General features: G+C 36.6%; 1 protein-coding gene across 5 annotated transcripts in view; it reads right to left on the bottom strand.

The window, feature by feature from the left end:
• Positions 1-13,777, bottom strand: part of Nrg3 (neuregulin 3) — a 1,037,811-nt gene that overhangs the window by 251,386 nt on the left and 772,648 nt on the right. For all 5 annotated transcript variants that reach the window (XM_028788032.1, XM_028788030.1, XM_028788031.1 and 2 more), the window contains exon 3: positions 6,053-6,126. In XM_028788032.1, the coding sequence (XP_028643865.1) occupies positions 6,053-6,126 (74 nt within the window). The remainder of the gene's footprint in view (positions 1-6,052; positions 6,127-13,777) is intronic.

Below are 13,777 nucleotides of genomic sequence, written 5' to 3'. Positions count from 1 at the left end.
TTTTACAATAGTTTTTCCCAGAACTAAACTTAGATTAGGCTTCTGGCATCTGATAGGTGGTCTCATACAAAGCTCTGGTTCAAAAATCCAAAGATATCCCAGAGGAAATGAATATTATCATACTCGGCTCAGAAGATATATATTGTATAGATGCACAGAACAGGGAGCAGAGAGCAACAGACTCCGGAGTGTCCTTTGTCATTTACCCAAAAATGCAGCAAGGGAACTCTGACATTTTATCTGCTACTAAATGAGCACCCTTGAAAGCTATATACAAGTATGGGACTATAACTCCAGTCAAGACACTAATCATTTTTTGTTTTTTAGAGTTTTAGAGTTGGATTTCTAGACTTTCAACATAAAATAGTTGAACGAATTCCCTAATTTTATCCCATTTCATAAATGCTTTTAGTTAGGAGTTTCCTGCCTTCAGAAGGACACATGTTATAATAATCATTATTAAGGCCCATTATAAAGGCCCATTGAGTTAAAGCTACCTCCTCTGGTCCAAAACAATAGAATAACAATGGAATCTAAGTTGTATCTCTGGAATATGAGGAGATCTCACAGTCCAGTCTACGCAGAACCTATAAGTTAGTGTTCGCTGAACTATTAGTCACCTGTCTAGGAGACTACCATTTGGGAACGCTGATTCACATAAAGCCATACTGAAAAGATGAAAGGTATAATTACTACTTAAACTACATAATGTACTTTTCATTTCTAGAAACCCCACCCATGTTAAAGTCCTTTGCTAGATCCTATCTACCTTTCTGAGTCTTAACTTTCACTCCTTGGTCTTAACTTATCTTTTCTCTTTGTTCCAGTTTCATTCATTTATATATTCTTTATATCATAGGCATGCTATCTTAAACATGTGGAGATTTCTCACTCTTCATCTCTGAAGCTATCCCCTTTCTCCCCTTCCACCATGTATCTGCTTACAAATAACATAGTTTTTGTTCTTCCTTGTCTCCATTTCCCACCTCTCATAGCTGCTGAGATTTATAGTTTGCCTATCCTATAATTTTACTTTTTAACTATTAAAATTGTTCAAGATTTGTTCTAAGTCCATTTTTAATTATGTTATTAATGAGACTATGTACACTGAGAAGGGATGTCTGTTTCCTTGGTAGCGTATGACATCCTAAGTTGGGTTCCCCCAAATTTCTACTAATAATATGGGCTAAAGCTGGATGTTGTTTCCATGTTTCTGTGAAGATAACATAACTCTAGGAGTTTAAGCTGAGTGTTAATGAAACCTCAGGGTTGAAGATTTGTTATCTATTGTCTTGGCCATGCAAACACTTGCTATTAAGACTAGATGTCAGTGGTAAGAGGGACAATGAAGTTTAGGATGACTTTTTAATTTTTTTAAAATTGTATTGATTGATTGATTTACGTACTCATTCACTTTTGATCCCACTTACTGCACCATCTTGGTCACTTGCTCCCCAAATTCTTCCCTGAACCCCTCTCCTTTCCTTCTGATTAGATGAGGTCCCCCTGGGAATCGCCTCACCCTGACACTGCAAGTCTCTGGGAGTCTAGGCACTTCCTTTCCCACTGAGGACAGACAAGGCAGCCCAGCTAAAAGAACATAGCCTACAGACAGGTAATAGCTTTTGAGATAGCTTCTGCTCCAGTTGTTCAGGACCCACATGAAGACCAAGCTGCACATCTGCTACATATATGTAGAGAGGGCTAGGTCCAGCCTGGGTATGTTCTTTGATTGACGGTTCAGACTCTGAGAGCCCCAAGGGTCCAGGTTAGATGACACTGTTGGTCTTTCCATGGCGTTCCTATTCTCTTTGGGGACTGCAGTCCTTCCTCTTATTTTATAAGACTCCCCAAGTTCCATCTACTGTTTGGATGTGGGTATCTGTATCAGTTTCTGTCAGCTACTGGATGGAGGCTCTCAGAGAACAACACGCTCCTAGAATGTCTTTTAAGTGAAGAGGTCTATAACTTAAAATGGGCATCTTCTCTACCATCCACCTACCCCCAGTTGGGCCATAGCTAGCTAATAGCTCTCAAGTTCCATCTCACTTTTCTTCAGGATTAAGGATGATACCTTACATGAGTGGGTAAGAGTGGTCAAGAAAGAAATGGAGACAGAAAATCTATAGACTGTCCACTGTTTGTAGAGAATAATAATAATTGGTAATGTTTAAAAAGTTGGGGAAGTTGATGGCCATTATCCATGGGCAGGACTGATAGCAGCAGGAGACAGGAACAGACATAGGTGATATGTGGGGCTTCTTCAGAGAAAGACAGCTCCTCTGATCCTGACCAATGTCCATTCCTCTTATACCTTAGTACTTCCAAGAAAACCCCTAGTGGGACAGTAACTCAAAGTATACTAAATCTTTAATAAAGTCACCTGGATATATTAGGTTTTGTTTTGTGTTTTCAAAATCAGACTTTCCAACACTTTGTGAGGTTGCTATGAACACATGAGTTCAGTATGGATTTATCTTAAAGGTTCTTTTTAGCACATTTTAGGGTCAGGCACTTATCACTGAAGGTGTGATAGCTTCCCTTGGTGATATTTTTTGCCTCAGGTCCTCAAGTACATGGAAAAGGGCACAGTTTTCTAAATATACGGTCAAGCGTGCTCATTTCTGATCAACTGTGCATTACTTGGGGGATAAAAAGGAACAGTGACTTCAACCCCCATTTTGGAATTTTCATTAATAGATGAATGCATGGGTTAAATAGAAAGGGAGAAAAGGAAGAAGAAATGGAGAGAACAAAAGACAGAGAAGGAAAACATGGAAGATACTGGAGGAAAGCTTATTTTCTGAGCATGAAGCCACTCTGAAGAGATCATGAGCTGAAAATTAAACAATCTTTCAGCAAGAATTTTGACAAGGAAATTTCATTAGGGATTTAAATCTCAATGGAAGCTCAAGTTGCTGCATTAAGATATGAAAATTGTGCAAATATTGTTTCTTAGAATGATGTTTGCCGCAGGTCATTGAGTTTCAGTCAATGAAATTTAGAGTGATAAATGTCCTGTTGAAAATAACTAGCAGAGGAAAGGATCCAGGAAAGGGATAAAAGAGCCCAACAGTTGGGAGCTTCAGCCCTAGAGTCATTTGGAAGAGAAGTGAGACTCCAGTGTTAAGTGGCTGTGTGACCTTGAGTTAGTGGATTTTGCATCTCTGCAGTCTAATTTCCACATCCATAAAATGTGAGCAATTTCCAAAGCACTCCTCAATAGTCTGTGATTGTGAAGATTTAATGAAATAATCTAGACAAAGCCCTTAGCACAGATCCTGGCACGCAGAACATCTAACTACATACTCACAATGATGACAATGGAGAGGAGGGAGTGGGCTAAAATCTGCCCAGTTCCAACTTTGCTCATCTCTGTGTTATAACAAAAGCTACCATCATTGCCTTCTCTCAGATAAGGACTGCGAGACTTGGAAGCCGAATAACTGCACCCCATTTTAGAGGGATATGTTAATGTTATATCCAATACATCTCAGTATTTATACATAAACATGTTATTTTCCATCATTAGTTGGTACAGTCCTCAGAGCTAAATTCCCATTGTATTACCATAATATTTCTGATTAGATGACTCTTGGTGGCTGCTTAGAAGGCTAGTGGAATGTTACTGATCTCATAAATAAATATAAACATGAATATGACATAATATGTGATTCACACACTCATCTATGGATTTTAGATGAGTAAAATCCTTGATTATTGATGTCAAGGAATACTGGCCATTTGAATCTTACAGACATATATGCTTCTTTTAACAAAAAAAATTGAGTACTAGGAAAATAAATTCACATAACACCATAACCCAAAATTAAAAAAAAAAGTTGAGCAGAACAATGCAGTTATTTTCTAACTATAGATCAAAGAATGATCACTTTTCAATCCTACATAGAATAACTTTCTGTTTCATGGTTTCATATGATAGAAACCTTTAAGCCATTTAGAGGAAGACAAGGTATGAAAAATGTTAATTTTGCATTATGCCTAATAATTCCTTTCATATTATTGTTACATTAAATAATCTTATGCACCTTATTCTTAGCTATGAAGGATCATAACAAAGTTTTTCTCTGAGGTAAACCCATAGTCATGGGTGTGGGTCTCACACTTAGTATCTGCACTGATAAATTTACATCTGCCTTTACAATTTGAAAATGTCTGTCATTATCCTTATTGAATTAAATTTTTGAATCCAATTGGATCACAAAATTTGATTAGAAATTAATGAGAAATTATTTTATCCACTTTGTATTATCTATAAAGCCATGTCTAGAATTCTGTCCCTAATAAAGATTTTACTGCCACATATAAAGTTTTATTTTTCTGAAAGAAGGGGCTGGTGAGATAGTGATATGGCTCAGTGGGTAAAGATACTTGCCACAAAGCCTGATAATCCAAGACTTACATGGTCAAACTGACTTCAAGGGTTTCCTCTCACCTCCATGTGTGCCTCACGGTATGCATGTATGCACATGAATGCATATGTGAGCACATGCACACATATACACATATACAGACACACACAGGAACACTGATACACACATACAATGCATATAAATTTAATCTGAAAAAGGTATTGGAAAGGAGATGAGAAAAATGGAGAAACCGAAGAGGGAAAGGAATGAAGAATGAGATTCAAAGTAGAGGGCATTAGAGTCCAGCTTTTTGGAAGTGGAAAGGAGAGAAAGGAAAAGCAAAACCAAACTCATTTTTATGTCAAACTCACAGTGTCCCAAATGCATGTCCAAGCTCAGGTTAATCAATCGAGTTTCAGATCCCAGCTCAACAAGTTGTCACAAGCACAAAATGAGGAAAATGCATAGCAACCCATTAACACCATACTCTCCAGATAAATTCTGGGGAATCGTACTTTACACTTCTGAGAAGAGTCATCTTCTAGGCTAGGACGCTTGCTGGCCTTTTAACAAGCTTCGAATTCCACAAGGGGAGCCAAGTTTGCAAATAATTACAAGAAGGTGGATGCTTTGCTAAGACAAAAGACATTTTTACAGAAACTAAAAAAAAAAAAAAAAATTCTCCGTTCTTTAAATACATTAACATTTGGCCAAGGTAATTGGGCTAGAAATTTACGGGACAAATTGTTATACATGTTGTGAAAAGATATGAAGATGGCTAAACATGCTCTTCATGTCAAAAATCAAAAGAGGACTGAGAAGACCACTTCTATCTATAATCAATACAAAATACTTTCTAAGATCCTCGTGATATATGTTAAAAATATATAGAAAACCGTAACATTGCCTTTACAGTTTATGACATTATACTCAATGAATTAAATTTTTGAATCTATCAAAATTTCCTCTCCTTAGTGGTGATTCAATTGCAGTACTGTACCACTGACAGCAAAATAGTTTCACAACCAAAGTAAGATTTATACTTTTAAGCAGAACTAGTCATGTTTGCATAGCAAGTTACTTTCAAATTTATATACAAAGTGAAACTAATATGCAATAGGATTCAAAACTGTATAAAATTGTCATTTTGCATGAAGAACAAAATAATAATTTCCTTAGTATTAAAATCCTTTATAGGAAATAGTGTGGTTGGACTGGGTTTTAAGGTTTGTTTGAAAACATCTTAAGTAATTTCATAAGCATATTTTCTCATTTCAGTAAGGTAAATGTTAATAAGTTCACCATTATCACAAATTACCAGACAAAGTCTCAGAAGCAATAGGAAAATGCAATTTCATAACATTCTTCTGAATAATAATAAGCTATTTCTTTATATCCTTTCTGCAACAGAGTGATATTAAGAACCAGCCTGGGAACTAGGGCAGAGGTTGGTTCCCTGCAGGGGTACAGGGTTGCCTTTAGCTGAGGGCTAAATCCCACGTGGGAGATAGCCTAGACTGAGTTAGCCCTGGTTGTGCTTAGATCAAGTTCTTCACCACTTTCTATCCTTGGCAGAGGATATTGGAATGCAGTATGACCTTTAGCCGTGTTAAGATCTTCACTCAGACAGGACTACCTATACATCATCCCATTACAGAGAAAAAAAAGGCTTGACCTACTTGGATCCGATAAGATGGAGTCTGTTTTCGGCAGAAATTGATCACAACGGACTCCTTGGTAGCCTTCCTTGCACCTGAGAAGAGGGATAAATGACAAGCATGTGCATGTGGTTGTGAAAGATTTGAGGTTTCAGCAAGCAGAACAAGTACTAACAGTGACGTGAGAACAGTCTAACGAAGCCGTTTGTATCTGATGCAGCCTCTTTTCAATATCCATGGGCAGATTCTAGATCTTAATGTTGTCCCAAACAAACAAATAAACAAAAACACTCAGAAAAACACCGCTTTGCAATTATATCTGCAAATGCAGTACCCAAAGAACAAATTCCCCAACATCTCAAATGCCTCTCTCAGCAGAGTGGATCGTGGTTATCATATTACAAGGCTGACAGCAGGAGCATTCTTCTTTATACAATATTGTGGTCTCCAAATGCATTCAGAAACATATTTCAAACACCATTTTTCTTGAAAACAAACACATTTTCTAATATAACGCATCACTTACAGCTTTAAGGTATTATTTCCTTGTGTTTTTTTTTTTCCGTTTGCTCCTTTGCTGATATCAAGTTTTTGAATTCACTCCTTAGCTATTCTTCAAATCTGTGTTACTTCTTTACTAGAAGTATCAGTTACTTCATCTGGCAGGATCTAAGGGGCATCTTTCTAACTAAGAATCTCTGTTTGGTCCCTTATATTTAGAAAATATATGCAAAGTGCCTGGTTCTGCCAGCCATTATTCACAACAACTATCCTGAGTGAATACAATGGTAAAGCTAGGGGCACTCTGGGTGGGACCAGCAGTAAGGCGGCTGCTTCCACATGGTTCAGTCAATCAAGGTACTTTACCAGCACAGACAACAGTAGCACATAGACTACCAGTTCAAGTAACAAATGTAGGTATGACCTCAAACGCTGTCTAGGTACTGTCTCTTTAAGTGGATGGTTGTGTTTACAGGTCTGCATCAGGTTTACTTAATCGGTCACACTTGGGCTAAGCAGAGAAGTCAGCATTGTCACTTGTGGAATGAACCTGTCCTACTTATAGACTGGAAAGAATTGGGCTGCTGACAGGAAAATCAGATCTGAAAAACAGTCATTTGCTTGTTAGAGATCTATGAACTTGACACAAGTATTCCAAGACATTTTCTGCCCACTGAGGAGGGCTGTGGTTTTGTAGTAGACTTTGTTTCTGAGTGTGAGAACAGTGTTAGATGAGGTTTACTTAAACAGGGAAACACGGAAGGCACCTACGACATTTTCTGCCTTTCATATTGAGCCAAATTGGAACACAGGTTATCAGACCAGCTCTCTTCAGCACCTGTATAAAACACGACAATCTCAAGTATATTTCCTGATTTTTCCCCATATACTGAGAACAAAAATTTCTGCTACGTGTATACAGATAGATAGCCCAGGACTTTCCAGTGCCTACAAAGTCATCTGTGTAACCCCTTCTCTTCATAGATTTAAAATAAAAGTATCTTATGTGCTTGAAATAAAGTGGGCAGACACTTGTTTTCTAATGTTGAAAAGGCTGCTTCAGGTTGGAACTTATTTGTGATGATCAAGATAAAGTTCTGTTTTACGAAAGCTGCTCTGGTGCAGATGTTTATTCTTCATTCAGAGTTGTCAATGTCAAGACACTTCAACCCGTACTACCCTGTGACTGGGTTATGCCCTGGACATGTGCTATCATGCACAAATACTTTCCTGGAATGTTATTTCCAATCCATGTGGGATGTTGTAAGTACCCTTTAACAGTTTGTTTGTTTAGTGTGAAAGCGGTATCCTAGGGGGAGGGCAGTGTTGAAAGCCAAATACATTTATTTGTTTGTTTGTTTTTGCTTTGCTTTATAAAGGCTTGCTGTTACTTAAAACACAATATTCCATTTGTTCATGGAAAAGAAAATAAAGAGGTTTGAATTTGTTACTCATCTTAAACCAATCAACCATGCATCAAAACCCACCTTAGAGTATAAAGCCTCATGGAGTGTTAGGAAAATTGTAAAGAGAATTGTAAAGCTGCCTCCACACCTGTGGGCTGCAGGTAATGGAGCATGATGCTGATGCTGCCGCTTTGCTTAGGCTTGGGAGTCCACCCTGGGCTCCACAGCCACATAGTCAGCCACAGCAAACCATGCCCTGTTGGGGAAGAGGCACACAGGCCATTGCTAATTAGTATTATATTAAAAAAAATAAAAGGTTCATATGTTTCTCATTTTAAAAAATCACACATACATTCCCTTGATAAGCTCAGACTCATCCAAACATAAATCTGGAGTGTTGTTAGCACAGTCTGCTGATGGAGTTGTATCTATGACTATATTAAAGCATCAGAGAAGAATGTCTTCTAACATTCTTCTATTACACGACTGAGTCTGGGGATGCTGTGTGTCCTGCTTCTGTTCATTATTTTGGATGGTGGGGAGAATTGTTGATTTCTTTTTGAAAAACATATCATAAAGAACAAGAGTGGAAGTTATATTGCAGAATGTTTGTTTCATCTTATAGCGTAGATAATGCAATAAGGGAATGGCATTTAAAAGTGTGTAAGTAATGCTTAATGGTAAATATGGCTTTCTTTTAAAGAAAAAATCACAAATCTCTCCTTAACTGGGTTAGTAACCTGTTTGCTTTCTTTTCCCTTTGTTCTGAAAACTCACTCAGTTCGCCTGCTTGCTGTATTTCCTTATCTTTTAGAAATCTGCATCGTAGCCACTATATTAAAAAGAAAAGCACAATATTGTTCAGTTATTTCACAGGCAAGTTTGGATTCTGCATACTCAGGCAGAAAACAGTCAGGGTTGACAGAAGGTTACATGAAGAAAATGAGAGAATTATTACCAACTGTGAAACAACTACACAGCAAAGTTGGTCTGCAAGAGCTGAGACATTATCCTGTGGGCAAAATTAGCTTCAGATTACCAGTGTTTACTCTGACCTGAAGAAGTTGTCTTGTTAGAAAACTGTAACTTCTTAACAGATAATTTTGGGTTTTTTTTCCAAATATAAAAGGTCATAAGGAAGAGAGGCATGGGAAGCCATGTAGGGCAGGTGAGAACATGCAGCCACAACTATGATTGTTTCCAATAATAAGAGAGATTGGCCACCGGCAATGGTGCACACAGCACGAGGAAAGAGATGGACACTGCAAACTCAGCTCTGACATCTGTAAGGTCTAACCAGTGAAAAGCCTGTACTACATTACATCCATGTGCCCAGAGGACAAGAATGTGTAATTTCAAATGTACACGTAACTGCTCTTCCTCACACCCTCTCAGATTTGCCCCCACTCTCCTTCCCATATGCTGTGTTTCATTGGAAATAACGTGCATCATTTCACATCATTTTTCTCTCCTCTACATTGCCTCTGATAAAAACCTCAGTGGCTGGTTTTAGTTGAATTAGAGAAAGAAAGAAAGAAAGAAAGAAAGAAAGAAAGAAAGAAAGAAAGAAAGAAAGGAAGGAAGGAAGGAAGGAAGGAAGGAAGGAAGGAAGGAAGGAAGGAAGGAAGGAAGGAAGGAAGGAAGAAAAAGGAAGAAAAAGGAAAAAAAAGGAAGTCCAAAGACAACCAGTAGAGCCATAAATTCCAGCCAAGATGAGGAAGTACAAAATGCATTATCCTTGCCTAGAATTCAATACTTGTTTTGTCTGGCCAGGTGAAACAGAAATTGCCGATATATCAAGACTACATATGGAAGAACCCGAGAGAAAAGAGTTTTCAATAGTCCAGTTGGTACATTTTCACTGCCCCATGAACATCCTGCAGGAGAGTAAATAGCAACTAATGCAGTGACTAACAGTCACTAGTGAGAGCTGAGTGCTTAACCCTAAATGGGGCTGAGTATCAAGCAACAATCCAGAAACAGGAACAGTGTCAGCCTTAGCATAAGGAAAAAAGAGAGAGCTTGATAAACCTACATTTAGTACTTGGGGACTCAGTGATTATAGCATTGTCTGATTCTGAATCCTGAATCTAGTATTTAATAACTGTGTATTCTTTTGCATCCAAGAAGATAAGAGTAGTTAATGTTTAGAATTACAATTTATAATAAAATATAATATAAAAGAGGCTCATAGTAAGCATTCAATAGATCCTAGTTCCAGCATTCATTGAACTGCCATCTCAGCTTTCAGAAAGGAAGCAGACATAGTACAGTTATCTATGCTAATTCAAGATTCTATGACAAGAATTATACTTCCTGAAAGTGCAGTGGGCTGACTTCAATCCTCTGCCTTACCTATGAACTCTCTGATTCCATGGAAATTTGCTCAGTGTATATATTGTCATTCATTCTACATTTTATACAATATTAAATACTTGAACAATATGGTTCAGATATTATGAAGTGAAACTATTATTTTAGAAGCCATAGACCTAAATTTAAAAGTTATTATCCAGTATTGAAATGTCATATATACTTATTTAAAGACAATTTTCTTGATTAAAAAAATTCTCATTACCTATGGCTTAGAAGAATATTTTCTAATGAATAATAGCACTTCTTTCTTTTTATTCATAATTTCAAATTATAGACATTCATGATATATAACTTGCTTTGAAATTTATATATATTATGGAAAGGATAATCAAATAATACAATCATTGTCTTACATATTTTTCTTCAATAAGAATACATTAAATTTTTCAACAGTTTTTAAATACATAATAGATGGTGCATAATTCCTAGAAGATAAAGTATGTCTTTGAACTTCTTTTAGGTCAATATTGGGAATGTATGTTTGTACACTCAATATGGAAAACAGTATGAAACTTACACAAAAAATGGAAAATATATCTGATTCAGCAACCTCACTATTTACTTTTAATATACAGTCAAATCAAATTAAAGTAGGATGCTAAGGTGATATTTGCATGTTAATATTCACCACAGTGTTATTTACAGTAGCCATCATATGGAGTTGACCTAAGTACCTAGTAATAATGAAGAGAAAATAGGTAAAGTAAATACAAAACCAACGAGATATTTTGAACCATGATGAAAGAATTTGCTGTGCTTCGGAGCATCACAGATGAACACTGTGTGCACTGTGTACAAGAATGAGGTACAGTGTGATCTGTGGAACTATCTAAGAGCACATGCTGAATCCTATATGATATTGTTTGTCTGTGGAACTTAAGAACTTGAGTTCAGAAATGGAGCAGAAAGGTGGTCTTCCAGGAAGCTTCTAGAAGCTTCCAAAAGCTTCCAGAACTTCCTACTCCTTCTAGGGCTAGAAAAGCAGTGTTGATGACATTTCTTAATGGTAGACTCTGGACTAAAAACAAAATCAAAAGTAAAATGTATTAATCAAACAAACAAACAAAAATAGAATCAAGTAACTTAAAGTGAATAACTTAGCATAAATAAGACAGATGTAAAAAATTATCATAATTCAAAAACTGCTTGTTCTGAGTATAAATGTGATGGGTGGGCCAGAAATTTTTCTCCCTAAGGATCTGTAACCTAGTGTCCTTGGCTCAAAAGAATGAATACTTTTAGAACAAATGCATGTCCCCAGCCAATCTTCAATTGAAACTAGACTGTAGGTTTGACCACAGAGAATATTGCAATATTGATTAAAGTGTAAGCTTTCTTTAGCTGAACTGAGAATTTAATTAAGTGGTTTTATTTAAAAAGGAACACTAATTAAGACAGCAAGCTCTGTATGTTAACCACTTGGTATTAACATTATCTACTGATTAGCTTTGGGTACAGCCTTTCTACAACACTTTTGACTATAAAAGGAAGAGTTTAGGGTTGGCTTTGTGTAAATTTCAGTGTAGCAGCTGTCTTCAATAATGTGGAGATTTCTTAACATGTTACATCAATGCCTTATCAGTTTAGAGGCTTCCCAGCATGGCGGATAGAATTAATCTAATGCCACCACTCAGATACTTCTGACTAATGAATTTGTATTCAAAATCTGAAGAAAACACTAGGATTCATTTTATAATTTACCTCTACAGGCAAAATCTGGATTGAAAAAAAAATGGATTTGAAATCTAATGGAGACCAATTCCTTAACTTAAAACTACTGTGATTTCACCTTCAAGTTTTAAGTCTTCTACTTAGATGCAGGAAATAGAATACATTCAGTCACCAAGGAACACAGATAAAGAGTGATGAATGTCAGATACATTGAAGGGACACAATAGCAAATGTATGATTATGAAGCCCTAAGTTCTTCTCCACCAGAAACAGTAGCAGCTACCTGGCCAGGTATATCATTTGGCATCAGTAAAACAGTGGCCATTAACCCAGGTTTTAACATTTTATCTCTGATTATGGCACAGTCTCCTTGGGACAGTCATTGCTGTAGAGTGTTAATATTAGTCTCAACAAACATTTAGTGTTTAATATGTTTGCCTGACCCTACTTACTCTTGACTTTCACTTCTCCATTACTACACCCATTACAAAACTAAACCATATAACACAGAATGAAAGTACCAGACAATTAAGGATATAGTATTCTATGATTTAGTAAAATATTTTATATTGTGTAATATATTATATAGTACAATGATTTAATACAATATAGTATAGCATAATTTAGTTAAGGCTGATTAACCCACTCTTTCCACTTTAGCTTCGATTTTTACCACATGTGAAATTAAAAAAAAAATTGTCCAAGATGAGCCTACCGACATGGTAGGATTTGATGAAGTCTCTCTATGAGAATTGCAGATATCCAGCTTGTGATCTGTCTCTTCTATTCTTAAATCTATGCTCCTACATGACTAAGGCCCTGCTCTTAAGATGCCCTTTGACCTTGGTTGTTTCCTAATAGCTCTAACTTCAGATACCATCACTGGGAATAAGTGAAGTTTCCATATACAGCTTTAGGGGGGAGTAAAATTCTGGCCATTACAGATACCAAGGTGCAAAACTGATGTCCTCAAATTAGCCACAGCATGAATTCCCCTATGCAAAGGGTGTCAAGATAAAAATCAAAATTCCAGTTTAATTTTTATTTTTGATACATGAGATTACTTTTATGTGTATCACACATACGATACGTGAAGTTGAAAATAAAGCAGTGTTCATTGTTTCTATGAAGTCTGTAACTTTGTGTAATGTGGTTTATTTACTAATTCAGGTAAACTTATGGGGATGAAAATTAATCCAATTACCAACAGGAATACCCAGATTTAAGCTAAGATATAGCATTCATACCATAACTATTATTTCAGCATTCAGATGTGTTTTGCAATGATGTAATGTCATTGTTTGGTGTTTTGTTTTAGGTAAAGAATTCAAGTATCTTATGTATCCTTGTATAAGCCACATAAAGCACTTAATTAGCTCACGCGGCCCAGCTACAAATATGGCATGTACCTCTTCAACAGCCTGAGCACTGACAGGCTACTTTAACAAGAGGCAATGATCAAATGAAGTAATGCTGTTTGTAATCACAAGACTGCAGGTGTCTGCTTTGATTGGATCACCAGCACACTTTACATAGTATCAAAACAAACTATGAGAGCTCTGGGCAGTAGCCTCATTAGAATAAAAGGTTAAAAGAACTTCTTCTTGCTTCTCTTCAGCTCACTTTACTTTGGATCTTTCTAATACTATTGTGATATTGAATTTAAAAAGCAGTGTGCAGAGATATGTCACACAGGGTAATGATTGCCAACATTCGGTGATCAGATGTACAGAGAAAACTATATGGAGAGAGAGAGAGAGAGAGAGAGAGAGAGAGAGAGAGAGAGAGAGAG

This window comes from Grammomys surdaster, unplaced genomic scaffold, assembly GCF_004785775.1.
Source record: "Grammomys surdaster isolate TR1022 unplaced genomic scaffold, NIH_TR_1.0 125692, whole genome shotgun sequence".
NCBI classification, from domain to species: Eukaryota; Metazoa; Chordata; class Mammalia; order Rodentia; family Muridae; genus Grammomys; species Grammomys surdaster.
This window is presented reverse-complemented; position numbering and strand designations above follow the sequence as displayed.